Source organism: Fringilla coelebs, assembly GCF_963513975.1.
Source record: "Fringilla coelebs genome assembly, chromosome: Z".
Classification (NCBI taxonomy): Eukaryota; Metazoa; Chordata; class Aves; order Passeriformes; family Fringillidae; genus Fringilla; species Fringilla coelebs.
In genome coordinates this window covers 441,396-456,820 of record NC_140031.1, presented here as the reverse complement: position 1 = coordinate 456,820, position 15,425 = coordinate 441,396, and the positions used below count along the sequence as shown (strand labels likewise).

The 15,425-nt window shown below is 50.6% G+C and overlaps 1 protein-coding gene across 2 annotated transcripts in view; it reads left to right on the top strand.

The window, feature by feature from the left end:
* Window positions 1–1,065: 1,065 nt before the first annotated feature.
* Window positions 1,066–15,425, top strand: part of NEDD4L (NEDD4 like E3 ubiquitin protein ligase) — an 81,766-nt gene continuing 67,406 nt past the window's right edge. Inside the window, exon 1 of one of the 2 annotated variants that reach the window (XM_084225671.1) lies at window positions 1,066–1,177. In XM_084225671.1, the coding sequence (XP_084081797.1) occupies window positions 1,130–1,177 (48 nt within the window). In that variant the 5' untranslated portion in view covers window positions 1,066–1,129. The remainder of the gene's footprint in view (window positions 1,178–15,425) is intronic. The other variant, XM_084225672.1, reaches the window with a different exon arrangement.

The following is a 15,425-nucleotide window of genomic DNA, read 5'->3' as shown; positions in this document are numbered from 1 at the left end:
CTGTGTTGGGCTGTGGTGACAGGTGTGTCCCGTGCCAGTAGCCCCACGTGTCTTTGGTAACACATTGTGCACGTAAAGGTAAATGTGGCAGAGCATAAACGTGTCTGGGCACCGCTGCCATGGAACTCCCTCAACAGCTTCCACTTAAGCACCACCGTACTGCCAGGAGACACCGAGAGATCATAAATGGGAGATTAGCACAGGGAGGGGCACGGCTGGCGGGCGAGCCGGCTCAGGGGCACAAAGCAAATCAAAAGCTCATTCAGAGCTAAAGCGGGACTTGATTGTGCCCACAAGTGCCCTCACTCCAAGTGCCCACAGTGTTTTGTTACCCTAAAACCCGTGATGGTGAGGGGAGAAATGCCACAGTGAGCGACCACCTCGGATTGCTCCGGAGAGCCGCGAGCAGCGGGGGCTTCGCTTCTGCCCATCGCGGGCCCACACCGGGACACATCCCGGGAGACGGCCCGGTCCCGCGCGGGGACACATCCCGGGACACGGCCCGGTCCCGCCCTGGGAGCGCTCTCGCAGTCGGGGCCCAGCGGCGCCGTTCCCGTCCGCTGGAGGGCGCCAGTAACACGCGCCCGCTGCCCCCGCGCGCCAGCTCCGCGCGCATCCCTCGCGCCCCCCTTTCTCCGCGCGCCTGCTCCTCGCGACCCCTCACGTGCCCCCTCACGAGCGCACGGGTCCCTCGCGCCCCCTCACGCGCCCCCTCACGCGCCCCCTTTTCTCACCCCCCCCTCCGCGTGCCCGCTCCTCGCGCCCCCTCACGGCTCCTCGCGCCCCCTCACGCCCGTCCCTCAGGGCGGTGCGGGACGCGGAGCGAAGCGGGACGCGGAGCGCGGCTCCTCCCGCGCTTTGTGCCGCGCCCCGCCCGCCGCCGTTGGGCCGGGCCGGCGCTCTCCCCGCCCCGCCGGCGCTCCCCGTCCCTGCGGCCGCGCTCAGCCCCGGCCCGCGGCGGCGGCGGCAGCGCGGGCGGCCCCCGGCGGCCCCGCCCCCGGCCCCTTTCCGCCGGGCTCGGCTCCCGGCGTCTTCCGCCGCCCGCGGGCCAGCGGCGGCAGCAGGAGAAGGCGGCGGCGGCGGGGGCGAAGGCGGCGGCGGGCAGCTCGGCGGGCCCGGGAGCGGCTCCATGGCGACCGCGGCGGCGGAACCGGTGTACGGGCTCTCGGAGGACGAGGTGGGTCGGCGAGGACGGGCTGGGTTGGGGTGTGCCGGGGCCCCGTCGGCGGGAGCGGCGGCTGGGATTCGGGAGCTGGGCGAAGGTCGACGGTCGGTCCGGGAGGGCAAGCGTTGCCCGCCCCTCGGCTTCGCGCCCCTCCCGCAGCGGCCACTTGCTCGGGGGCGGCCCGGCCCGGGGAGCGCTGCCAGCGCCCTAGGCAGGTGCGGCCGCCCAGAGCCCACGGGTGCCTCGGTGGGGCCGGCGGCGAACAAAGAGCCGCGGCCGGCGGTGCTGCGGGCGGGGGCGGCCGCCCCTCTCCGCCTTCTCCCCGCAGCGCTGCCGGTGTCCCCAGGGAGCGGCCGTGGGGCCGGAGCGGAGCAGCCGCCGGGCCCGTGCGCCGGGTACTGTGTCAGACACAGCCTGGCCCCAATGCAGATGGAGCTGATAAGCGGGGTAGGACCCGCGATAACTAATCACCGTGTGCCGCCGCCTTTATCAGCCGATGTCTTCTGCAGAATCAAGCAAATCATACAGGCATTAGGAGAGTGGTCCAGTTTACTTTAGGTGAATGTTAAAAATCTTACTTAATGCCCTTTTTGTTTAATTGCCTTGGTCAGGTGCTCCTTTTCTTAGGAGTCAGTGTCATAGAGCATCAGCAATGGGCAAGGCTGCATTACTGGGCTGTGGTTTCAGGGTATCGGCTGTTAGGAGCGCATGTATATCTTTTATTTTTACAGGAGTGAATAGTAATTACAACAGCATTGCTTCCGGTTTTGTGGGGCTGAACACAACGGGTGATGTGTCAGTCTGTCTGTGGTGTAGAAGAAACATTAAAAACATCTTCTGCCTTCTGAAACTGACAGTGTTTCTTACCTGGTATATTTCAGCAGCGCCGGGTCTGGATGACTGTAATGTTTGATTCTCATTGGGAAGGAGGTTCCTGGGCAGGAGTGGGTGTTTTGGTAAGGGGGGGTGTCATTCTGTTGTTAAATTATAAAGCTGAGAGCAGAGTGATTGCAAATGCTCTGCGTGTGTGTGAAGGTAGGGGAGAGGAGAGGGCGTTGCAGGAGTGTTGGGTGATGTAGATAGCGAGCACAACAGCAGAGGAGAACCTTCTCTTCTCTGGCTGTTTCCATAAGCCTTCGCATGAGCACAGCGGTGGCTGGCACCAGTCCCCAAGCAGCTTTGGGCCAGCTCCGGTGCATTGCCTCACCCTGCAGGTAGCTGGGCCATCTGCAGGGCCCTGCTTGCTCTGGGGCTGCTGGGGGGCCTCCAGTAATCCTGTCCGGTCCTGGGCTCCAGGGGGCCTGTGGTGATCTTGCCTGCTGCTGGGCTGCTGGGGGGTTTGCACAGGCTTAGGGAACAACTAAAGGCAGTGGGGTTTGCTGTCCCAGCATGGGCATCCCAAGACATTTGATTGGAGGTGCTTTTGTGCTTATGTTAGCAAGTGTGATCTGTGAGGAAAAGAGAAACCTGGAGCCCCCCTGCCAGGTCCCAGGGAGGTGGCTGAGAACATCATGCTGGAGCTTGGCTGCTGCCTTTTCTGTTGTGCGTGCGCTTGGCTGTGTCTTTTGTCCCTGCCTCCTGCCTCGACATATGCTGGTACTTGCACAGAATGCTAAAGAGAAATGGATACAGGGAGAAATCTGCTGGCTCTCTCACCTTGGCTTGGAGGTGGAGGGATCTCGGGATAGTAGGAGCTGTTCCTGCTGTGATGCTCAGCCCCAGCAGATGCTGGGGACTTGGCCTGTGGAGCAGTGGGCAAGAAGATGTGTTTGTCGGTCATCTCCTGAGGTAAAACCAAGCTCTTAAAAAACGGAGATGCTGGGAAAAGAAAGGCTCCGGTCTCTAAGCAGTGACCGATGTCACAGCTGCAGTGATGACCACAGCCACACTGCCTGAGGGACAGCAGACTGTGCTTTGTCTCTTGCTTTGCTGTGCATCTGCTGATGCTGGACGCTTCTCAGGAAGAGCAGTGACCATCTAAAACTACAGTGGGAATCCACAAATGGAAATAGAATGGAAGAAAGAGGGAGAAGGGTCTGAGGGAGGGGTGGCATGGAGAAGGGTGCAGGTGATACTTAGAGGCTGTTGGGCTGTAGTTTTATGACCCTGAGAGCCTGACCTGCTGTTGAGTCTAGTAATGGCAGAGGAGACCATGGAGGAGTGGAGGATGGTCTCTCTCAGGAAGGTGGCTGTATGAAAGCTCTAGTGAAGGTAAAGCTCAAGTGGGCTGAGGAAGGTATCCTGACAGTTCTCTGCATGCTGGCCTGTGGGTAATGACTTCCTGCTAGCATTGGCCTGGACTTGGCTCATCATTTTTTGGAAAGCAGAGCTCTATTAGCTGTGAGAGAGCCGTGAGAGGCTGAGTTACGTACATGGACATATTCAGCCTATTCATTTCCTTTGTTCCTGCCTGGGTTTGAAATGCACTTCGCAGATCTGTTGTAGATGGGTTTTGGAGGGCTTTGAGTTGGCCTCGCGCAATGCTTCCACTCCTGGCACATTTGCTGATTGGAAAATGCAGTGATTTACATGCGAGCCGGACTTGCTGAGTGGCTCTCCAGAGAGAGAAGCAGCAATCTCTTCTACAGACCAGAGGCACAGGCTTCCCTCTGCTTGCACAGCTGATGTGTGTGGTAGGCGTGGAGCAGGCCTGGGCTGCGTGTGCCAGCGTGTCTGCAGACTGTGGGCCTGCACTCATCCCTGCGCACAGGGCTGCCTTCCATGTGAATATGGTTCCCCTTTGCCCAAGGACTCTGACAGGTGTTCGAACACTAGGCCTTTTGGGGATTTGTGGATCACTGAGTCACAGGGGATGAGCCAGCAATTGCAGTTTTTCATGGCAGATGATGTGTTCATAGATCAGCCTCCTTGTAAACCTGAACTGTAAAGTTTTTATATTAATTAGTTAAAGTGAGTTGTAAATCAGATTCATACCCTGCCAATTTTTCGCTGTCGGGATGACCTCAGCGCTGGGCCAGACTGCTCAGAGGCTGTTGGAGCTCCGTCCGTGGGGCTGTTTGGGACCATTGGGACACAGGCCTGGGCAGCCAGCTCTGGCTTAAGCAGGGGGTGGGCCAGGTGACCTTCAGAGGCTCATGCCAACCTTGGCCTCTTTGTGATTCTCTGAAATAGTATTTACACAGGCTCCTGGAAGCTTAGATGCTTTCATGCAATCTCTAAGTATCAGTGTATATAAAAACTTACAGCCCTTTGTAATGGAAAATATTTATGAATGAAGTGAACCTCTTGTTTTTTTCAGTTTGGGTTTCTTGAGAGTCAGATGTTGCCCACACAAATCCACAAACATTTTGCTTTCTTAGTGTCCTTGGATGGAAGCAAAACTTGCAGCTCCTTGGAACTTGTTTGCTTTAATAAAAAATGTAACTTCAGAAAAAAAGATACTTGAAGAATGTCTTTTTAAACTTTAAAATATTAGGCGAAAAGGAGGTTCATATGTGAAACTGCTCTCTGCAGTTCCAGCATTCTTCTCCTTTTAAGTTCTATTCAACTTCTGTGACTTGTGATTGAGTCAATTGGAATTAGAAGCTTCCTACTGAGATGGCACTTTGTCATGCCTTAGAAATTGTCAAAAGGATCTTATGTTCCTGAAAATATCTTGATGTGTGAGATACAATCCCATATGCCTCAAGATAAATAATTCTGTGTGTGTTGTCACCGTAGCCTAACCTTTCATCTCAGTTCTGGTGTGCTGTGCTGGGCAAAGCCTTGTACCTGAAGAGTGAATCCTGAAGGATTTCAGGATCTCAGGAGCCTGTGTGGTGCTTTGCTTTACTGAGACACAATTTGGGGAAAGGGAAACAAACCCATCTCTGAGTGTGCTGGAAATGGTTGCTATGGGCAGGATGGATTCCTGTAGAGCACAGGCTCACCTGTACTGGATCTGGCATCAAGGTAAGGAATAAGCCAAGATTTTCCACAGTGGTGTTGTGGTGAAATGTAGCTTGTGCTGTGATGGATAAACTGTCTGTGCAAACTGTTTCAGACTGAGGCATATGGGAGGTTGGCTTTTGTGCCTCGTGTTTACATGTTCCTGATGGATTTGTTGCTCTGGAATGATCTCCCTTGAGGGTGTCTCTTTCCTGGTACTCGAGTGTCATGTTAACAGATCCATGAGATGGGGCTGCAAAGGCCTCAAGAAGGTGTTATTGCTCATAATCAGCAGGATTTACTGGGGAGGAAAAGGACTGCGATTTTCCCTCCCTCCTTGGGCTTGGTGACAGCAGTGACATGTGGGAGTTCAGGCCCGGGTGTCTCTACTTTGCAAGCAAACTGCAGGCTTTGGAAGTAATGGCAATGCTGCGTTGTTTGGGCAGTGTCAGTGTTGTAGATGGTTGCAGTTAGATTTCAGATGACGTTTCCTGTTGTGTGGTCTCGGTGGTGAGGCTGTACCTTGCAGCTCACCCGGCTTCTGCGCTGTGCTGGCACGGCCAGAGGTGTTTCCTGAGCCCTGGCTGTCCCCAGGGAGCCCCTACCAAGACTGGTGCTGGGAAGGGGTTCCAGAGCCATGTCCCTTCATAGTGCTGGCTCCCAGCTCAGCAACTGGAGCAGTACTGGAGCTCCGGGTGCTGTGGCACTGGAAGAGTGCTGGATGAAGGACCAGGGCACTGATGTCCTGGAGAAGCTGCTTGTGGGCGGCTGTGGCTCCTCAGCTGTGAGGTGGAAAGGGACAGTGTGGGGGGGCCAGTCTGCCCAGGGATGCACCCTGGCCCCATGAGCTCTCACCCAGCCTAGCCCAGTCCACTGTGTTCTTGAAACCTGGAAGCTTTATGTGAAAAAACCCTTGAGTTCCTTCAGAAGATGCACCCTTCGTCACCACCACTGAGCACAGACCCTTTAAATGAGAGCTCTGTTGTTTCTGCTCTGAATATTCCAGTTACATAAAAGCCTCACTCTGCCATCTGAGTGTGAGAAGGGCCTCCCTTGGTCACAGCACTGACAGTGTCTTAGCAATAAGCAATTCAGAATAGTGACTTTTTTATTGACCCTGAATTGTTTTCACAGACTAAGTGCACTGGCTTCAGGGCTAGCATGTAAACCTTAAATGATGATTAAAAAATCCAGGCAAGGAAGCATTTAATAAATGACAGGGCTTGCATATCTGCTTGTGTGGCAGAATATCAAAATAGGCTGTGGTTCTCAGGAGGTCAATAGATTTTTATAACAGCCTGCATTTTAAACCAACTTTTGATGAGTTATCGGCATGTTTTGGTCACTAGTGCTGACACTAAATAAATTCTAGTTTTATTATAAAAAGAATGTAAAGACATTGAAGAGGCTTGTAGTACCATGAGGGTCTGAGGGAGACAAGGAATGTTAGTTTTAGCTATACCCCCCATCCAGAGATGGCTCTGTCTCCCCTGGCTGTTGTTCTGTCCTCTGAGGGTGGCATGCAGGTAGTGCAGCCCATATGGTTCCGCTGCTGCCTTTGCGAAGGGGGATAAGCCTTCCTTGCGTTTCGTGTGAAGGGCTGGCCGTTGGAGGGCGCTGTGTAATGGGAAATGGAAACTCGTGGTTTTCCTCTGCTCCTGCACAGAGGCCATTTTCCTCGGAAGCAAACATGGACTGTGAGCTCCACACCTGTTGATGAGCAGCCACCTCACTCCCGGGGCACAGCTTGCACTGGGAGTTATAGTTAACAGATTTCTGACGGGATTTTTTGTGTTTTGTTTTGAAAATATCACCAGGCATGATATGAGTGCTGAATGAGCTTATCTGTCAGAAGGGAATCAGTGTTACATCTTAGGATGTTGTGGGCAGAATTCACCCTTGCAGCTTCTAGGCTGGAGATGTGTCTCCAGCCAGTGAAAGGTTTTGTGTTATATAATACCTTTCCTTTCTGAACCGAACACAGCTCCTGGTGCGAGGTGCACTGCCTGCACAGGTGCTTTAGGATCCAGAGGCCACATCGGAGGTGGTGCTGTGGGTGCAGCCTGTTGGCAGCTCACTGATTTCTGCTGGATTGGGCCGACTTGACAACCTCTCAGACCCAGAACATTGGATGGGGCCAAGACCTTTGCTTAATTAAACTCTGCAATATAAACTGGGACTTTCTGAGCAAGCTGGAAACTTCCAGGCTTTGTAATAGCAGTGAGGCCTGGTTTATCCAACAGCTTCAGTCAACAGAAAGTCATAGATGGGATAACAATGTGCAGAAGTTGCTTGATTTAATGACAATTAAATTTTGGTGTTGGTGAACAGAGAAATCTCATTACCTTCCATAAATTTTCTCCATCTTTTGCTTTCACTGCTACTTCCTTTTAAATGTTTCATTGTGTTGAATAGGAGGGTTTTACTGTAGCAGTAGAAGTGCTGCTGGGCAGCTCTGTCCCCTTGCAGAAAGAAGTGCAGTGTAATCTTGTGTACACTGTTATTTTGGGTAGGCTGGGTAGGAATGTGGCACAGGTTGGGTGACTCCTAACATGAGCACTGGGAGAAAGGAATGTGGTTTTACTGCTGCTGTGTTCAGCTCAGGACTAGAGCTGCTGCCAGGTCAGTACTAACACCTGACAGGGCTTACCTGGGACTGGAACTGTGGCTTTCAGAAGTATTCAACACACTGTCATGCCAACTTTTTCCAGCATGGGGTTCTTAAGCTGCCCAGTTTCTAGTGCTGGAGTGTTCCCTTCCCCTACTCCCGCTGTCTTTTCTTCTCCCCTGCCAGAAAGAAGAAAACCAAATCCTTAGGAAAGGGATTGTTTTCTGTAGAGAACTAGTGATTAATTTTAAAATAAGAGATGTGCAGTGGCTAAATTGCACAGGCCTGGAAGCTAGTTGCAGTTAAAATAGTTAAAAATAAGCCAACCTATAAAAAACAACTCAAAGCCCCAACAAAATAAATCCAGAAACTTGATTTCTGAGATGGATTATGGAATGCATTGAGATGTATTGTGTCTGCTAGGTGATGTCTTGACTGGGCAACAGTCTTGGTGTGTATATTGTAACTGTTCTTTTTTTTCTTCCCTCCATTTGACCATAATTCCTGCGTGCTTGCAGGCTGTAGGTGTTTGTCAGAATCCTTATTTCTAGGATATAGGAACCTTTTCTGTAATCAAAATAAACATCTCCAGTTGTGAGAACACTGGCTATTCTGAAGAATCATTTCATGAATGAGTTGGGCTTTGCCATTTAGCCATAGCATCTTGTTTTTGTGCCTCACTGCACGGATCAGTGTGGCTGCATTGGCGTCCTGCCAGCGCCAGTCAGGTTTTCCTGTTTCCATGTAGTTTATCTGCTGGAGAGAAGCAGAATGATTTGGAACGGGGAGCACAACTGTGCCGTCCGCTCTCCTTTGGCAGATCCTAGTGTTGAATAATCCTGGCTTGAGGGTGGAAGTATGTTCCTGTAATCTTTGTTGGTTTTAATTGAAAGCAGTTCAAAGTCGGACTGTCCTTAAGCATCTCTATGTTATGTAGATGATCACACTGAATTCATGGCAGGATTTTGTAGAGATGGGCGTGATGAGTAGTGTGCAGGACATGTCCTGGGGTGGCTCCCTCGTGGATGGTCTGTTTGGAAATGGGTGTGGTGGGGAAAATCTGCTTTTGGCCTCTTCCTGGTGGCACTGGATGTAAGGTTTGGAGCATGCTGCTGTTGAAGCCATGTGGAAGTCCCCACAGAAGTGTTGGGTTTTGGAGTGGGAAAGAGGTGGCCAAGCTGAGACCATTGGTGATGGAGAAAGCCCAGGTGCCTGGAAATGAGATTGTACTGGCTACTCCCATCAGAGGTACTTCAGCCTGATTTATTCAAATGAACCAAATGTGGATTTATGGATTGGGTGTAGTACAGGGCTGCCTCTTGTGACTGCCTCCTTAGCACTGGGCCCTTGTGGCACAGTTGGGTGTTTGTGCTGTGCTGAGGACCTTCAGCTGGTGCTGTGTTTAGTATGTGCTAAGGACCTTCAGCTGGTGCTGGTTATGTGCTTGGGTCCTTCAGCTGGTGCTGGTATTTAATATGTACTAAGGACCTTCAGGTGGTGCTTGTTGAGGACCTTCAGGTGGTGCTGTGCTTGATATGTGCTAAGGACCTTCAGCTGGTGCTGGTATTTAATATGTGCCTGGGTCCTTCAGCTGGTGCTGTGCTTGATATGTGCTAAGGACCTTCTGCTGGTATTTAATATGTGCTAAGGACCTTCAGCTGATGCTGGTATTTAATATGTGCCTGGGTCCTTCAGCTGGTGCTGTGCTTGATATGTGCTAAGGACCTTCTGCTGGTATTTAATATGTGCTAAGGACCTTCAGCTGATGCTGGTATTTAATATGTGCCTGGGTCCTTCAGCTGGTGCTGTGCTTGATATGTGCTAAGGACCTTCTGCTGGTATTTAATATGTGCCTGGGTCCTTTAGCTGGTGCTGGTATTTAATATGTGCTGAGGACCATCAGTTGGTGGTTTTTGATATGTGCTGAGGACCTTCAGGTGGTGCTGTGTTTGGTCTGTGCTAAGGATCTTCAGGTGGTGCTGGTGTCAGTGGTTGATCCCAGGACAGTTTACTTGCACCTGGCACCCTGTACTTGCACAGAGGGAGTTGAGGCTGATGGCTTCTGGAGCAGCTGACACAAATCAAGTGGATTTGCACTGCTGAAAGAGGGGTGCAACTTTCTCTTGTACACCCTGGGGCCACTTGTGGACAGTGTCCTATGTCTTTGGAGGGCTGTTGAACTGCAGTAATGTCTGGAATTGCAATAACTTCTGGAAAGCTGGTGGAAGTCAGAGGTACGTGGCACGAGCTGCTGGGGTGGTGGTGGAGGGTGTGTGTGAAGGGAGGGTAGGGCACCTGCTCTTTTGTGGCTGTGGGTGTCATGAATCCAGAGCTTTGGCTAGAATCCTGCCCCTGATGAAGTCTCTGACAAGTTTGTCTAAAAGCAGAATATTAAATAGATTAATTTCTTAACAAAGAAGTGGAGTTTTTAACCTTTCTTTAAAGATTTCTTGAGTTGACCATTCCTACTGTTTGTGGTGAAGGGAGTGGTAAGAGGGAGAAGTGGTGAGTGGACAAAACTGTGAGTACAGAGTTTGTGCTTGTGCTGATTCAGCCTTATTAAGAAAGCAACAGCTTTGCTGTGCAGCGATGAACAATGGATGTGCTTCTTTAACCTCTGCTCTTGGTACAGTGATGTTTGAGGTATTATAAAATGTTGGCTATTGTTTGTAACAACTAAGCTGAAAGAACTTGAAAATGTTCTGTCTTGGACAGGCCTTGCTTTAGTGAACTGAGATCATATAGCAGTAGCATAGATGCGGCTCCATTTTATGGCTGAGGAAATGGTGTCACTGTTCAGGGTTCAAGATCAGCTCCCTGCCTCACTTCGTATCTCCACATGTGCCTTCCCCCCCACCCCTTTGTTAAAAGGCAGTATTAGTGCTAAAGTTTACGCCCATCCCACTGGGTGGGTGGACACTTGAGATGGAGAACTGCCCGATTCGATCCTTGGAGTGGTGAGTTGGGCAGCTTAGGTGCTGTGTGCCACAGTGAGGGGCATGTTCCTTGCACAGCCTGCACTTGTGTCGTTAGGATTAAGTGCTGGAGGCACAGCTGGGTGCCAGGAAGACCTCTGCATTTATCCTTGCTGGCTGTTTGGCTTGTTTCAGTCCCATCTGGTCAAGTTTGGTCATTTACTATTTTATTCCTTTTTTCCAGTGTCCATAGAAAAACACTGAGTCCTGAGAGTCAGGTAAATTCCTGTGCATGCCTGGCACGGACTGTGTGTGAATAACACCGCTCCTGCTACCGTGGCCCGAGGAGGCATTTCTCCTTTCTGTTCCCTGTGGGAGGGAGCCTTGCAGTGTGGTTTTCCCTGGCGCAGGATAGGCTGTCCCCAACAATGCGGTGACGCACCTGTATCCTGACAGTGTCCGTGCTGATGACTCGCTGTCCCTGCTGCTGGAGCAGGGGCGCGTTGGGAGCGCGGTGAGTGGGGATGAATCTTGTTTCCTGCCTGCTCTGTCGGCAGCGCCTCCTGGCAGCTACAGCCCAGCAGGAGAGCTGGTTTCTTCTATGCCGTCCTTGCCTCGGATGGCTCCGGTCCCGTTTCTCGCCCACAGTTCTGGGGTTGATCCTCTCCTACCTGTCATGCTTGCTAAGAGACTTGTAGGAGACGAGAGCATTCTCGTTAAAACCTAGCTGTTCCCATGGCACGGGTAGCCTGAGAGTGCCAGAGGTGTGTTTTCCTTCCTCAGAAGCTGCTCTCTGGTTGTGGCTATGACATCAGGATTCCAGCAGTGCCGCTGGGTGCTCCCTGGAGGTGCAGCGACCTGAGAGCTGGGCAGGAACAGGGACAGACTTCCCCTGGCCACCAGGGAGGCTGGCTGAAGGTTTGGAAACCAGAGCAGGATGGGGGCCTTTAGGAGAGATAACAGGTAGTGAACCTGAATGGATTGTTCTCTTTCTAAGGTAGCACTATAGATATTTTTTCCAAATTTTCTTTTTTGTACAAAGTGGATTATCCTGATGCTTCTGTTACCTCTCTTATCCAGACGCTGCCTTCTCATTCTGTGTTCTAATTAGCATGATAAAGAATATGTTGCATTTTCCTCCCCTGTGTTGAGGCTGAGATTTTACTTATCCCTGTTTTAGGTCCAGCTGCATCCCAAGGGTGGTGGCTGTGGTGCTCTGGAACCCCAGAATGGGACAGGTGGTTGCAGCAGAGGCCAGCAGATCCCCCTTGTCCTGCAGGTGCTGTTCTGGGCAGGTCTGACCAGGCTGGGAGCAAGGTCAGAGTTGTTTTTTCCAGGGATATCCTGCAGCTGTACTAGAGGTTGTGCCAAATCAAGCTGCAGTCAGGTTTTGGTTTTGTCTTAACTAGTTTCTGTTGTAGTTTGAAAGTCAAACATTGTAAACCAGACTGTGCTAAATGGTTACAGGCTGGGTGTGGATTACCTGCCCTGTCATTTGTCACCATGTTCCTGCATGCTCCTAATGCAAGATCCTGACAAGAGCCCCTTTGGAAGCTGTTGAAACCATGGGCCCTTCACAACTGTTAGTGACTGGCCTCAAAGTCTACAGAGTTAAGATGCTGGAGTTTGTAGCTAATGTGTTTTCAAGTCCTGTGCTCACCTTCTCGTATCATGTGCCTACCCATATCACTTTTTTTTCTTGGAATGTTGTCCAAAATTTGGCTTGGAACTCTGCATATTTTAAAACATTTCAGTCACAGCTTTAGTCACTGTTTTGATTGACATTATTATTAAAGAAATAACCTGTTAACACTGCTTGAATTGATTTAGCAAAACCCTGAGTAGTTTCTTCATGCTGCTGACATAATGAGAATTTACCTTTAATCCCTTGTGCTGCTGTCATTTTATATAGGGTATGGTCAGTTCAGTTTTGAGCTACTTGTACCTGCATTTGTGTTTCTTCATTTCACTCCAGTGAGAGATGACCATCTGTAATTTGGTGTAGGTACCTGTACCCTGGGCCAGTGCATGCCACAAGCTCCCAGCAGTTTCAAGTGTCTGTGCCCTACGGGGGGTGAAGTTGTTGTTTCAAATTCCCAAAATTTGGACAGGAAGTAGATCCTGTGGGAGAGGGAGGTCAGAGGTGAGGGCCGAAATGGCTGCTGCAGCCATTGAGGGAGATCACTAAGCACTCAGTACTTCTGGTCACCTCTGCATGCTGGACACCAGAACTGTAGCATTTGGGAAGTGAATTTGGGGTTCCCAGCCCGGTGTCACTGCAGGCTGGAGCACACGTGCCAATAGATAGCCTTTGATAAGGTTGGAATGTGCTACAGGAGCTCTGTGTGTCAGTGCTTAACTGTTGCTGTGGAAACAGGCTGGTTTTGGTTGTTTAGCACTTGCATCTCCTGATGTTCTTTGGGAAGGTGAGGCAGTGCTGTGGCTGATCCCCCAGCCTGGAATCACACACTAGGGCTGGTGGACACTGGGGTTGTCACACAGGTGTTGCTGGATGTGTGACCTGGGGTGGCTGCCATCAGGGGGTCAAACAGGCTCTACCTGTGTCCTGGGGCTGGTGTGGCTCCCCAAGGCATCTCCTGCTGGCTTGTTTCTGGGGTGTTGGGTGCTCAGGCTGCCATGGGGATAGGCTGACCCCAAGGGCTGGGGCACTGTCCCTGTCCTGGAGACCAGAGGTGGCAGAACTCTCTGCCTCCCACAGCTGGCTTTTGGTCCGGAAGACAGCTGGTCAGGAGGAACACGTTGTGTGCGTTTGTGTACCCTGTGAGCGTGCTATGTCTGAAAATTCAGGACTTCTGTGTGATAAGAGCTGTTTACTGCTCTTATTGGGGCTTCCTGAATTCCTCTTGCTCTGGCATTTACCTGGGTCTTGTGTTTCCTGTGGATATGGTTGGTGTCCTCTCACTTCTGTCCCTGGGGCTCAGTGTTAAACTCAAGAGCGAGGAGGGGCTGAAGAGCCAGCGTGGAGGTCTTTGCTGTGAGTGGCTTGTGCTCAGCAACGGGGGCAGTTCTTGACCTTTGGATTTCATCTCTGATCTCTGGTTGCAGTCTGTGCTTTCAGAGGGGTACTCCCTGCAGTTTTCGGGAGAGGTTTAAGCCCTTCTCCCCTGTCAAACTGGCCATTAATGTTGCGTCAGTCCTTGGAGTGATGCCACTCAGACTGGAACATCCCTGCTGTTTCAATGACACTAAGGAGATTTTTCTTAGTGTCAGTGGAGCCCCAGCCTATGTCCAGTGGGAGCCCGTGAAAGGAAGCAGTTCTGTGCCATTGCAGTTTGGGCTCTGCAGCTCCAAGCTGATTTTCTCCCTATGCTTTGTACAGCATGGTCACCCTTTAGCAGCAGGATTGGATTTTGTGTAAATCATCTTGTTATTTCTGGAAGGGGATGAGACTTCATTTAAACCTGCCTGGAGGAAACCGAGTTTGTTCTTCAGACTTGTGTTAATTTGTGTGACCCCCCCCCCCCCCCCCCCCACCACCAAGAGCTTTTCACTGCTGTACTTCAGTTGCTGTAATATGCATTTGTGTTCTTGGAAGAAAAATCCTGTTCTTTATTCCCAAGGTTGTTGACTGAGCTCTCTAAAAGTCCTTGTGGTGTCAGGAGCAACCAGTCCTGTGTGTACCTCATCATCTCTGCAGGTAGCAACGTGATACAGGGTCAGGAATAAGCAGATAGAAGCAATAGTTTCTTTACGCTGCCGGTTGCTGTGGAAGCTGAGCCACTGCCTGTGACTTGCCTGAGGAATTCAGCACTGCTGTGCCTCTGCTCCCTTCCTGTTCTGCCTCTTGGAGGAACATGCATCTGTGTTTCCCTGGGACAAGGTCCTGCTCTGGGATGCTGAATGACTGACCCTATTGCAGCGCTTCTGCAAAACATGGATTCTGAATGTGCCTTTTGTTTGGGGCATCGAGCCCCAGTTTGCATCCAGAATGCCTGGCAGGACACAAAGTGCAGCCTTTGTTTTAGATAATGAGTGGTGAATATTTTAATGAGTGTTTCTTAGTCTAGTCAGTGTCAAGTACCATTTTGGGAACGAGTGACTGAGCTAATCTCTGAGCTTGGTCCAGCAACAATCCATTTATTGATAGAATTTCACAAACTTTGAAGGATTTTCCCATAAACAATTAGTACAACCAAAAAACAAAACAAATGGCCACTCCAAATCCAATAACCAATGCAAGCAACACTCCAACCCTCCCTGAAACCCTTCCAAACCTTCCACCATCAATATATTACAGTTACAAACTGAAAAAGCACTCAGTATCACTATCACTGTCTTTGTTTTTCTTTAGAATCTGTTCTTTTATAGTGTGTGAAAGACAAGCATATCCCATTAAAAAAAGAAAATGCCTTTAAATTAAGATAGTACCTACTTTTCCTCCTCAAAAGCTCCTTCTATGCACGTATACATAGGAGAGAGCTTCTGCAGCTGAATTACTCAGTCTCCTGCATTGGGCATGTTCTTGTTAATATGTTTTTTTTCACTCCAGTTATTTTTCACATGAACTTAAATTGTGTTCTCATCTTTGGCTGTTGATAACATATCTCTGTATGTCAGTGGATGCACTGGAGAAGAAGTGAAGAAGATTTGTCTTTCCAGCCAGGAGGCGCTGTGCTTGCTCCTGCTCAGTTGCCAAAATCTAGTCAGCCTTAAGCCTGGATTAGTAACTGAACAGTTTTCTTATTCTTTGTGAAACACCAGCTCTCAGATAGAAGAGCCTGCTAGCCCTAGGCTATCCATTTATATGACAAATAAATACTCATAATGAACAAAAAGAGTCAAAGCTTTGTGAAGGGCTGCTGTAATAAAAAGGGAGTAGGAAAGGAAG